The sequence below is a fragment of the Trichechus manatus genome, unplaced genomic scaffold (assembly GCF_000243295.1).
Source record: "Trichechus manatus latirostris isolate Lorelei unplaced genomic scaffold, TriManLat1.0 scaffold00001, whole genome shotgun sequence".
Taxonomy (NCBI): Eukaryota; Metazoa; Chordata; class Mammalia; order Sirenia; family Trichechidae; genus Trichechus; species Trichechus manatus.
Genome location: NW_004443937.1, coordinates 43,086,968 through 43,099,970, shown reverse-complemented (window position 1 = coordinate 43,099,970; position 13,003 = coordinate 43,086,968). Strand labels below are relative to the sequence as shown.

The 13,003-nt window shown below is 43.8% G+C and overlaps 1 protein-coding gene across 1 annotated transcript in view; it reads right to left on the bottom strand.

Moving 5' to 3' along the window:
- Positions 1-4,849: 4,849 nt before the first annotated feature.
- SNTN (sentan, cilia apical structure protein) overlaps positions 4,850-13,003 on the bottom strand; it is a 15,806-nt gene continuing 7,652 nt past the window's right edge. The window contains exons 3-4 of the mRNA XM_004368660.1: positions 9,590-9,729; positions 4,850-5,008 (exon numbers count right to left, since the gene is read on the bottom strand). Of these exons, the coding sequence (XP_004368717.1) occupies positions 4,850-5,008; positions 9,590-9,729 (299 nt within the window). The remainder of the gene's footprint in view (positions 5,009-9,589; positions 9,730-13,003) is intronic.

Genomic DNA, 13,003 nt, shown 5'->3' with positions numbered 1-13,003 from the left:
GGTTACTGTCTCCTGTTGTCGAGAGGCTGGGCCAGTACTTGACCGGATTCCTGGGCTGGTCTCCCCAAGAGCTTTCCTTGACCCTACTGCTGCTGAAGATGAGCTGCGGAGCAGGACTCCTGTTGGGTTTCTTCCAGCCCTCCCTCTTTCTTACAAAGGACGGTTTAAAGCATCTACCCTGATCTCATTCTTGGGCCCATTTTTAGCTGTTAGAATAAAGAAAATTAGGGGTTCTAGGGCTGGGTAAGTTTCCTTCCTGCTCACCAAATTGCAAGGGTACTTGTAGCTCTTGTATAGGAATGTCTTGGCTATATTTAAGCACAGGAAAACCTCTCAGGGAGGCTCAGGTTAGCTCCTTTTATACAGAGACAATGACCGAAAGGCTTCACTTGGAATAACAAATGAGATTATCCCACCGAGGCACTTTTGCTGAGCCCATATCTGAGAAGCAAGGAATATTGCCCTTCTAGTCCAAATTATGGATTTTGTACTGGAGATCCTTACAATTTCCTCTGTCAGTCATTTCTTTCCCAGCCCCTCCCGCCTTTCTCTCCAAAGAGTCTGCTCCCCCAGCCCTTGCTGAGTGGGCACGTGACCTGTCTCCCAGACCACAGATATTTGCATCAGGAGTGGTCCCTACTCCAACAAAGCCAATCAGAGTCTCTCTCCTGGGGAATGGAATCAGGGCTTCTGAGATGCTATTGAGTATTTGTATGATTTTCCAGAAAGAACTGAAGCCAAGTCAGCAGTGGGGATGTTATGTTAGCTTCTTGTGCTAAGAAGCAGAAAGAATTGGCGAGGGAGGAGAGAGAGAGGAGAGAGGAGAGAAGAGAGAAGAATGATAACCTCATGCGGAGAAGCAGAGACAAGAAGCCTACTGATTTAAGAGAGCCTAGGAAAGACTGGGCAGTGTTTCTGTTGTCCATAGGGTCGCTGTAAGTTGGAACTGACCCGACTGCACCGAACAACAACAAGAGAGAAACCTTGACCCTGTGTTCTCAGTTACTATTTCCAGTCTTTTGTAAGCAATAATTATATTCTCTGAACATTCATTTCATTTTTTGCCCCCGTATCTTATTGATGGAAACCCTGGTGGCGTAGTGGTTAATAGCTACAGCTGGTAACCAAAAGGTCAGCAGTTCAAATCCACCAGGTGCTCCTTGGAAACCTTGTGGGGCGGTTCTTCTCTGTCCTATAGGGTTGCTATGAGTCGAAATCAACTCGAGAGCAGAAGGTTTGGGTTTTTTGTTTGTTTGTTTGTTTATCTTACTGATAGAAGTCCTTGGGTGGCACAAATGGTTAAGTGATAGACTACTAACAGAAAAGTTGATGGTTAGAATCCACCCAGAGGCACCTTGGAAGGCAGGCCTGGCAATCTGCTTGTGAAAGATCACAGCCTTGAAAACCCTATGGAGCAGTTCTATTCCGCACCCATGGGGTCTCCATGAGTCAGAATTGACTCAACAGCAATTAACAACAACAACAACACATCTTATTGATAAATATAACCTTCCCCTTTTTCTTGTGTGTGTGTATGTGTAATTTGAGTGAGTTTTGTTCTTTGCAGCCAAGAGATCCCAAGACTAATTTGCATCCATAATTTCACCTAGGATGACCAGTAACATTTTCAAGATGGTGCCGTTGTTTTCAAAGTACAGCTCAGGTTCTGGGACTGGAACCAAGAAGTGGAGCACTGTGACCAGCATCTTAGCATCATGCTCGGATTTATCTGCCGCTGATGCTTTAACACGAACATGTGCTTTTGCTCTGTTTTCATTCTCTGCATCAGGCAAAAAAAGAAAAAAGATTCTATAATTGATATCCTCTCAGAGGAGCGTGACTTTCCATCTGGAATGGATTTTCAAAGTCTTACTGGGAGCCCACAAGGTTGGAAACGCTCCAGGATTCCTCATCACACCACTGGGGAGCGCCTTTTCTCTCTTCTCTGAAAGGTGCAAGTTTGACCTTTTCACTGGTCACCAAGGTTGCCATATTCAGCCGCTCGCTACTGAGACACAGAGGACTTGGAGGAGGAGCAGCCCCCAGAGTCCTATTTGAGAAACGCCAAATGGCTCTCCAGGACCCAGCTGGTACTGCTCTCTTGCACAGTGTGCCTGGAAAGTGCACAGCTATTTTTGTTGAGTTATAATATTATTACTCACATAAAATTCTGATAATAAAATAATAATAATGAGGAGGCCCTCGGGGAGGGCAGAAAAATCCCATACCTGCCGGTTGTTTGACTGAGAAAGTCAAAACCCTTGTACTTCAGTTTCCTTGTCTGTAAGATGGAAATAAGAATAAAACCTACTTCATAGGGATGTTATGAGGGTTATAAGAGTTAATATTTATAAAGACCCTTAGACAGTGCCTGGCACAGAGTATGGGCCCTGTGTTTATTTTTAAAAAAAAACTAAAAAAAAGAAGAAAGGAAAGAAACTTTGCCTTGCCCTCACCCCCCCACACACACACCCACAGACACACACACCCACACACCCACACCCACACACACACACTATTCTAGGAAATGGCTCAGAGCAGGAAGACTTTGAAAGCTGGACATAACGAACGTCGTTTACTCTCACCCCCCTCCTCCCGTTTTTCTTTTGTCAAATCATTGAGTCTGAATGCCTCTGATAAACACTTCTGCCTCCTGTTAAAATGGTGCTAGACAGAAAAGCTTGGGGCCTTCCCATATGCGTTGTGTAAACTCTTGGATTTAGAATGTCCAAGGTTTGGCAAGTGGGGAGGGTCAAGGTCTTGGTCTCTTTGGAACACCACAGGGCGAAGTAACACTTCACCACACCAGGGGTGATGAGCTCTCTCCTGCAAGCTTTCCATAACACATGTATGTGAGGCTTACAGTGTTGGGCTGGGAAGAAAATGCAAGAGGCGGGAGGGGACTTGGGAATTGACAATAATTTTACAATAAATAAAATGTCTTTGTGAAAGTCTGCCTCAAAAGTTCAGGTATTCTCCCAAGCTGTGGAGAATGACCAATAAAATTGAAAATTCTGTCAGTCTGTTGGTATATTAGATATACATATGTATATATATATATGCATAAATACACACACACAGGTTACATAGGAGCCCTGGTGGCGCAATGGTTAAGCTCTCAGCTGCTAACCACATGGTCGGCAGTTTGAACTCACCAGCCACTCTGGAGGAGAAAAGACCTGGTGATTATAGCCTAGGAAACCCTCTAGGGAAGTTCTACTCTGTCCTATAGGGTTTCTACGAGTGGGAATAGACTCGGGGGCAAACAACAGTAACGTATACGTCATTTAGACTTAGGTATACAGGAGCTGGCCACAGGGAGGTGTGGGGCCTTACCAACAGCCACTTTTAGATCATAATCTCAGAGTTGTTGGTTAAAGTATGGCCAGAGATTACAAGGATAATGGGTTTTACCTTTTTTAAAGTCGTATATATTTAGATATTTGCATCAGAAGCAATCTTTACTCAAACTCAACCTGTCAGGTCCTCTCTCCTGGGAACTAGAATTGGGGTTTCTGAGATGCCATTGAGTGTCTGTTGGACTTTTACAGAAAGAACTGGAGCCAAGTCGGCAAGGGGGACATTGTGTTAGGATCTTATGCCTGAAAGCATTACATACAGTAACATACAGTAAAATTCACCCTTTTTAGTGGGCAGTTCTAAGCGTTTGACAAATGCATGGTCCTAAAACCTGCCACAACAAGATTTAGAACGTTTCCATCCTCCCCAAAAGTTCCCTTATGTCCATACGGGGACCACGGCACTCCCCACTCACAGCCTTGGCGACCATGGACCTGTTTTTCTCCCCTGTGGTTTTGCCTTTTACGGAGAGTCAGTCAGACTTCTCTGATCTTTGAACCCAGGTCAGGTGACAAGCTCTGTTAGGATTCCGTAGCCTTCGTTACAATGATAATTATGTATGCAACTGACGAATAAGTCATTCAATGTCCATCTGTTCTGCTATACTGTAAGGTCTGCAGGGGCAGGGACTGTCCAGCTGGTTTGGTTTCTCACTGTATTCTGGAAGTGTCCTTCATAAAACAGATGCTCAACAAATATCATTAGTAAATGAATAACTAACTGACTGAATGACTCCAAGAAAAGTGCTGTAAGTCACTATTGATGGAGCAAAAGCAATCTGATATATTCAGTGGTATCAGATCTGCCATAACATAAAGCACTCAGAGACCGTATTATTCAAACATTCCTGAAAAGGATGAGGACATTTTGGACTGCTATTGACTTTGATTATTAGAAATCAGAACCATTCCAGGCAATCCTAGATACTCGATCAGTGTAGTCGTCCCTTGGTATCCGTGGGGGATTGGTTCCAGGACCCCCTGCGGATGCCAAAATTGACGGATGCTCAAGGCCCTTATATAAAATGGTGTATATTTGCATATAACCTACACACATCCTCCTGTACACTTTAAATCATCGCTAGATCACTTACAATACCGAGTACAGTGTAAATGCTATGTAAATTGTTGTTACACTGTATTGTTTAGGGAATAATGACAAGACATGAGGCAAGCAATGCTCAAACAGCAAGTGCTGGAGAGACACTGAGGAGCCGTGGGATGGGGGCGGCTACAGCCGGGGATGCCTACACGCCGCGTCATTCGCCGGGATTCAGTGCAGTGCTCAGAGCACAGCAAATTCAAGTTTTGCTTTTTGGAAACTTTTTTTCTGAGTACTGTCTTTCCATGTTTGGTTGAATCCACTGATGTGGAACCTTTGGATACCGAGGGGCCGACTGTATTCAATTAATTAAAAGTAAGATAGAAACTCATTTAATTGCTTGACTCTGGCTTTGCCTTATTTTATCTAACTACATTTTAAAAACTGTTTATTTTGTGATTTTTACGCTCCATACATCTTGCAGCAGATCTGACATTACGGTGATACTTAGGAGCAAGATCATGAAATCCTCAAAATCCAGCTTATTTCCTGTGTGTTCTTCGAGTTCAGAAAGGAGCTCTCTGTATTCTGGTTTGGTTTCTTGTCCCTGTGAGAATAAAGAACAAGCAAAAACTTAATTCATTGTGATGTTTTGAGTTTGCAGGTCATAAGCAGTAATGAACATATTAGTAGCAACAACCTGTCAAGTTGCTACCAGCGCTTTCAGCTAAGCATTGTGTTAAACATTTTTATGACTCATCTCATTTCATCCTCACAGTAACCTTATTGGCTATGTACTGTTGTTATCCCCGTTTTATGATGCATTATCAGAGATTCAGAGCCCTGGTGGCACAGCGGTTATGAGTTCAGGCTGCTAATCAAAAGGTCAGCAGTTCAAATCCACCAGAGGCTCCTTGGAAACCCTATGGGGGAAGTTCTACTCTGTCCTGCAGGGTCACTACGAGTCAGAATTGACTCGACGGCAACAGTATCAGAGATTCAGTGAGAATCAAGGAACTTGCCCTAAGTTAGGGAGCTATTGGTAGAGGCTGGATTCTTTTCCTCCTCTACCTGATCCTAGAGCCTATGCTCTTACTTACTAAGCTATCTGCCCATCCATGAACATAGATATGGTTATGTTTTCAGGTTTTCAAAATCAAATCCCCTAATAAGGAGCCCTGGTGGCACAGTGGAGCCCTTGTCTACTAACCAAAATGTTGGCGGCATGAACCTACCCAGTGGCTCCACGGGAGAAAGACCTGGCAATCTGCTCCTGTAGAGATTACAGCCTAGGAAACCCTATAGTGCACTTCTACTTTGTCACATGGGGTCGCTATGAGTCAGAACCAACTCGATGGCACCCAGCAACAACAACAATGCCTTTATTATGGGAGGTGTCCACTTTGTGTTCACCTGAACAGTAAGATCATCCAGAAACGCAGAATAAAAGCTGCCAAAAGAAAATAAGAGCTTGGGAAGATTGTTTAGCATTTAGTTTGATCATAAATCAAACGCAAGTTCATAGTCCTCATAAACATTCCGATTGAAGGAAAAATTGATCAGTATATTTAATTAGTCTTTGTGGCGCATTGGTTAAGAGCTCGGCTGCTAACCAGTAGGTCAGGAGTTCAAATTCACCAGCTGTTCCTTGGAAATCCTATGGGGCAGTTCTACTCCGTCCTGTAGGGTCACTATGAGTCAGAATCTACTCAGTGGCAGTGTTTTTTTTTTTTTTAATTTAATTAATTAAAAGTCAGATAGAAATTCTTTAATTGTACATAAGTTGAGAAGCTTTTCAGTTTCAAACCACCCCAGTGACACTAAAAACCTCAAGGTCATTTGATTCACTATTGTACTGAGCTAGATTTACATTTAGTTCAGCCGAAACTGCTCACCCATGTGCCAGCTGTCAGATATCATCACAGCTACGACCAGGGCACTTGGCAATAGTGACGCATTCCACTTATAGGCTTCTACCCATTCATGTTTCTCTAGGCTGCTTCTCCTCAAGAGATCACCGTTAGAGAGAAGAAGAAGGGAGCCCTCTCCCCAGACTCCAAGAGAGCCGGGCACTCTTCCTTGAAAGGGTCAGATTCCAAGACAATGATTGGACTACCTTACTAGTGGAACGGGCCACTGTTGGCTCAAAGGTTTGAGATGAATGTAGTTCTTTCTTCTTCCATTTTTCTGCGTATTGTAAGAGAAGGGAGCTGACCCAGTTCCAGTCCTCTTGGGGCATGATCAGTCACCATGCTTTGTATCTTTTCATCAGTGCCTTTAGGTGCTCCTTTTTATTATATTTAAATGGCTATACCTGTTGTTGTCTAGTCAATTCGACCCATAGCGGCCCTACAGGACAGAGTAGAACTGTCCCATAGGATTTCCGAGGAGCGGCTGGTGGATATGAACTGCTGACCTTTTGGTTAGCAGCTGTATCACTTAACCACTGGGCCATGAGGTCGCCAAAAAAAAAGAAAAAAAAATTGGCTAACCAAGTGTGTCAGAGTAGAACTGTGCTCTATAGGATTTTCATTGGCTGATTTTTCAGAAGTACATCACCAGACCTTACTTCTGAGGTGCGTTTTGGTAGACTCGAACTTCCAACCTTTCGTTTAGCAACCAAGCGCTTATTAACCATTTGCACAACCCAGGGATTCCACAGGGTGTATGTTTGGACGTTTGGGAAAGGAGTTGTTCCCCATTGAGCTCAGATCTGAGCCGAAGGGCCCAGCTCAGTTTTCCAGAGAACTCTGCGCTGGGGTTTCAGGAGAAAGCCCAGTTAGAGATGAAGTGGGCCTTGCTGTCTTTACCATTGACTCTTGCACACGTATGTGCCTTGGGGAATCTCACAGAAGGGGTGGCTGGCCCCAGGCAGCATTCAGAAGTTACATGTTTGCTGAGCGAAGGTCAACTATCGCCATTGGTGCTGAGAACGCCTCAGGATGAACTGTCCCCTTGAGTGTCTAAAATATGGTTCCCCCTGCGGGTGCCTCTCTTCTCAAGCAGAGCAGCATTACACAGAGACCTGGGTGCGTCTGCTGCTAGGAAGATCCAGAGATTCCCTGCCTTTCTTGGCTTTAGCGTGCACTCAGGGGTCCACGGCTGAAGATGTCTTTCCTAACGCATTTGGTTTTCAATATTCTTCCTCTCACGTCCTCAGAGGGGTGATAAATGAAATCAAGCTGATTCTTCCACTGGGTCCTTGTTTTCATACTTGTTAAGCGCTCCCCAAGGATTTGCCAGGCCACCCGGTGAGGCCTGGAGCGGCAAACGTTACAGGTGAGGCCTCTGATGCCAGATACGCATTGTGGAGAGTTTGTTCACCTTCCCTTTCTTTGTAGGTTCCCCAAAGCTTTTTATCTCACATCAAATTCTGCCTGATAGTTCTGCCTGAAAAAAATATAGCTTTTCTTAAAAAAAATTTTTAAAATGCTACCTGTTTAATATGGAGAATTTAGAAAATATCATTTTAAAAAGTAGAATGTAAAAATAGCCCCATCACCCAAAGATAGCCAACTTCTGCTAACATTTCTTTCCAGTAATTTTTCTACGCATCACACTGTATCACGCTGTGTCACATTGTAGCACACACACACACACACACACACACACATTTTTGAAATAATTACACACTCATGGAAGCCGTATTCTTCACCCAGCTTCCCTGGTGGGTGACATCTATTTAACTGTAGTATATTTAAAACGTATATATGTACTTTTAAAAATGGAATTTCGTAGTTTTCTTTTTAGTATCTTGGAACACACATAGAAGGGTGGTGACAGCCTTCTTTTAAGTTTTTTCTCACTCTACCTGCCAATAAATATTGGTGATTGAGGCTCTGCATGAGGCTACCTTTTCTTCTTACACATTTTCCCTAGGTCAGTATTTCCCAAAGTATGAATGCAACCTGCTGGTAGAAAGTAACGCAGTTTTTTAATACAAGAATAGACACTAAAAAAAGAATTTATAGTCATCTAGCTTTTTTTCTCTCATCTCTCAATGTTACCTACTGAATTTACGTTTAAAATGGTGCTGAAGTATCCTTAAAAAATAAATTCATGTCAGTTCAGAGTCAACAAAAAAATTCTAAGTAATGATAGGCTTATGGGAAAAATATTGAAGATGGTATTCTAATGACGGAAATTTGAGAAATCTACCCCTCAGCGATTTAGGGCACCCCCTTCAGGCCAGTAACTAACTACACGCTGTTAACTCTCCGTTTTGTATTGGGAACACAGATCTCTATTCTGACCTCTCAGCTCCTACATCCTGTTGCTGTCTGAGTATCTCCACTTGCATGTCTCACCGACATCTTAAAATCGACACAGCCTAACAGAAGGCATCCTCTCCTGCTCACTGCCCTCCACCTCACCCTGTATCTGCTTATTCTCCGGCAGTGGAACCACCAGCCATTCTCATTCTTTGCTCCCTTCTATCCTTCAGCCCTCACTAGCCAATCAATGATCAGATTCTGTTCTTCCTAACTTCCAAAGGTCTCTCGTATTTGTCTGTTTCTCTCCATTTTCATCACCCTACTTGAAGCCATCACCATCTTTTGTTTGGATCACTCCCTCCTAGTTACTCCCTTCTTCTCTGGCCCACCGTCTGCTCTAGTCTGTTGTCCACACTACAACTGGTGTTATCTGTTAGTGCTGGACTTAGGAACAATTCCTGGCTTCCTCCTGCCTTCAGGCTATGCCTCTGTAAGATTTGGTGTCCGCTCACCTCCCCAGCCTCATCTCCCACCAATTCCCATTTCCCTTTCCTTCTTGCCAACACTGACCTTCCAGATCCTTGACCTGCCTCCTGGCCTTTGCACCTGCCATTCCCTCCACTTGAGCTGCCATTGCTCTCACCCCCCTGCTACCTCCTGCTCATTCTTCAGATCTCAGCTTATAATTTAAATTTCCAGGAGCCCTTCTTTGATCACTGCCCAGGAGAGTCCCTCGGGTCTACTGTCTCACAGCTCTTTGAATGTTTCTAATGAGTTTTCAGCATATCTGTGTACTCTGTGGGATTGCTAGATGTTCACTGTGCTGGCCCCAGGGCCCAGCTCACTGCCTATGTTAGGTGCTCACTGAGCATCTGCAAAACAGTGTGAAGGTGACCTTGAGCTGATGTCATTGGCTCTGCAGGCCAGCCAGCGTGGGCTCACCCCTCTTTCTTCATGCCCATTACCCTTCTCACCTCTGTGAAAGCCCCAAATTGGGTATGCAGCAGACTTCTGGCAGTAGCTTTTCCAAGTTTGCCATCAGGGTCACAAGCGTTTCTGAAAGTCAGAGCGAAGGTGGCCATGGCTTTTTCCAGATCTGAGCCCTTCTGCAGAGCTAGAGAGAAGAAATGGGCAGAGATGCCGCCTAGGTTAGAAATAACCCTTCCCTGGACTTGGGGCTGTATCTTCCAAGAGTATTGTGGGGAACTGGGTTGGAGGGTTTCAACATGACCTTGTGCTTGGGCTCTTTTGTCCCTCATCTGGGAGGGACATGGGGGTGTCTGAGCCTGGCTCTTTAAACAGTGGAGAACAAAATTTTCTTTAGAAGCAATTACAGTGAGTGGAACTAAGGTGGGTCACCTCCTTGCCTTGTGACCTTGGAAAGACACCTCCCCTGTCTAAGCCTTGGTTTTCTGATGAGTAGCATATGTGGTCTACACAATTTTCTCCCAGTTTGTGCATTGTCTTTTCGTTCTCTTACCGGGGTTTTTCACAGTGGAAAAAATTTTAATTTTGATAATGTCCACTGTATCAATTTTTCCTGTTATGGAAGATTTTCTTCTAAATTTTTTATATTTCTATATTTTACATTCAACTATGTTACTCATTTTGGGTCAATTTTTGTATAAGGTGTGAGACTTAAGTTGAGGTTAGTTTTTTATTTTGTGGATCACCAATTGCTCCAGTACTGTTTGTTGAAAAAGCCATCCTTCCTCCATTGAATTGCTTATCAACCTTTGTCAAAATTCAGCTGTGCATATTTGTGTAGGTCTTTTTCTGGGTTCTGTAGTCTGTTCCACTGATCTATACGTCTATCCCTCTACCAATACCACATTTTCTTTTTCAGTAATATTTTATTGTGTTTTTGGTGAAAGTTTACACGGTAAATTAAGTTCCCATTTGATAATTTCTATACAAATTGTTTGGTGCCCTGGTGGCGCTTTGGTTAAGTGTTCGGCTGCTAACTGAAAGATTTGCAGTTTGAATCCACCAGCAACTCCTTGGAAACCCTATGGGGCAGTTCTACTCTGTCCTGTAGGGTCGCTATGAGTCAGAATTGACTCAGCGGCAATGAGTGTGCAACTTGTTCAGTGCCAGTTACGTTTTTAACAAGTGTCAACGTTCTCTTTGTGTTCTGGGTGTTCCATTTCCAGCACTCTGGTTCCCCTGGCCCCATATCTTCTCACCTTCGCTTTAGAGTAATTGTTGACCTTTTGGTCTCTTACTGATGGTTTTTTAGTACAGCACAGAAGTTACAGGTAATAGTGTTTATTTTGTGTGTCAATCTGTTATTGGGTTAAAAGGTGACCTCGGGATCGTTTTGGTTCAAGGTTTAAAGATTGTCTGGGGGTGAAGTCTCAGGGAGTCCTCTGGTCTCAATTGGTCCAGTTAGTCTGGACTTCTTTAAGAATTTGAGTTTTATTCTACATTTTTCTCCATTCTATCTGGAACCATGTACAGTCAGCCCTTCGTATCCATGAGTTCCACATCCATGGATTCAACTAATCACAAATCAAAAATATGTGGAAAAAAGAAAACAGAAAGTTCCAAAAAAGCAAAACTTGAATTTGCTGCACACCAAACACTATGCTGAATCCACACAAAGGAAATGATGTGTCAGCACACCCTGCTGTAGCCTCCCGTCATCTCACAGATCCTCAGTCTCTCTCCAGCACTCGTCGTCGGAGCGTCGTTTGCCTCACGTCTTGTTATTGTTCCCTAAGCAATACAGTATATCGACTATTCACATAGCATTTACTTTGTATTAGGTATTATAAGTAATCTAGAGATGATCTGAAGCTCTGGTTGCTATCCAAAGGTCAGAGTTAAGGACCTGAGTTCAGGGACTTGTTATAGATTGAATTGTGTCCCCTAAAATATGTGTGGAGAGCCCTGATGGTACAGTGGTTAAAGCGCTCAGCAGCTAATTGAAAGATCAGCAGTTCAAACCCACCAGCAACTCTGGGTACAAGGTGTGGCAGTTTTCTTTGTAAAGATTTACAGCCTTGGAAACCCTATGGGGCAGTTCTACTCTGTCCTATAGGGTTGCTATGAGTCGGAATTGACTTGATGGCAACGAGTTTGGTTTGATTTTGGTACAGTGGTTATAATCCCATTTGGGAATGAGTTTTCTTTGTTATGTTAATGAGGCAGTATTAGCATAGGGTGTGTTTCAAGTCAGTCTCTGTAGTTACAGAAAAGAGCAGATTAAGCAAGCAGAGACGGAGGAAGGCAGACGTCATGTCACATGAAGATCACCAAGGAACCTAGGCCTGGAAGCTGAAAAGAGACAAGGACCTTCCCCCAGAGCCGGCAGAGAGAGAAAGACTTCCCCTAAAGCTAGGGCCCTGAATTGGGACTGTTAGCTTCCTAAACTGTAAGAAAACACATTTCTGTTTGTTAAAGCCACCCACTTGTGGTATTTGTGTTATAGCAGCACTAGGTAACTAAGACAGGACTGAAGAATAAACTCTGTTGATAATAGTTCTACCTCTAAGAAGCAAATTGCTTGGAGAAAACAATATTAATTCCTTATTGTTGTTGTTGTTAACTAACATAGAGTTGATCTATCCACTCATGGTGACCCCATACACAATGGGATCAGACCATCGTGATCCGTAGGGTTTTCATCTTTGGGAGTTGATCGCCAGGACTTTCTTCCTAGTCTGTCTTAGTCTAGAAGCTCCACTGAAACCTGTTCAACATTATAACAGCATGCAATCCTCCACTGACAGCTGAGTGGTGGCTGCACTTGAGGTACGTTGGCCAGGGGTTGAACCCAGGTCTACCACATGAAAGGTGAGCATTCTACCACCAAACCACCACTTTCCCATTAATTCCTGAGGAGGTAAATATTTCTTTGTAATTTGGACCAGTTAATTTAATAATTGTTGCTGTTGTTGTTAGGTGACGTCATGTCGGTTCCCACTCACAGCTACCCTACTTACAACAGAACTAAACGCTACCCAGTCCTGGGCCATCCTCACAATTGTGGTTATGCTTTAGCCCATTGTTGCAGCCACTGTGTCAATCCATCTCATTGAGGGTCTTCCTCTTTTTAGCTGACCCTCTACTTTACCAAGCATGATGTCCTTCTCCAGGGACATTAGTCAAGATAATTAGGTAGAGTCTTAATCTGAGCTGCTCTACTGGGTCTGAGATTGTTCATGAAGGACAGTAGCCACGTGCTCTCCTGGTCCAAGTCTGAGATTGTTCATGGAGGACAGCAACCACTTGCTCTCTTGGTCTCCTGGGCCTGAGATTGTTCCTGGAGGACAGCAGCCACTTGCTCTTCTGGTCTAGTCTGAGATTGTTCATGGAGGACAGTAGCCACTTGCTCTCCTGGTCTCCTGGGTCTGAGATTGTTCATGGAGGACAGTAGCCACTTA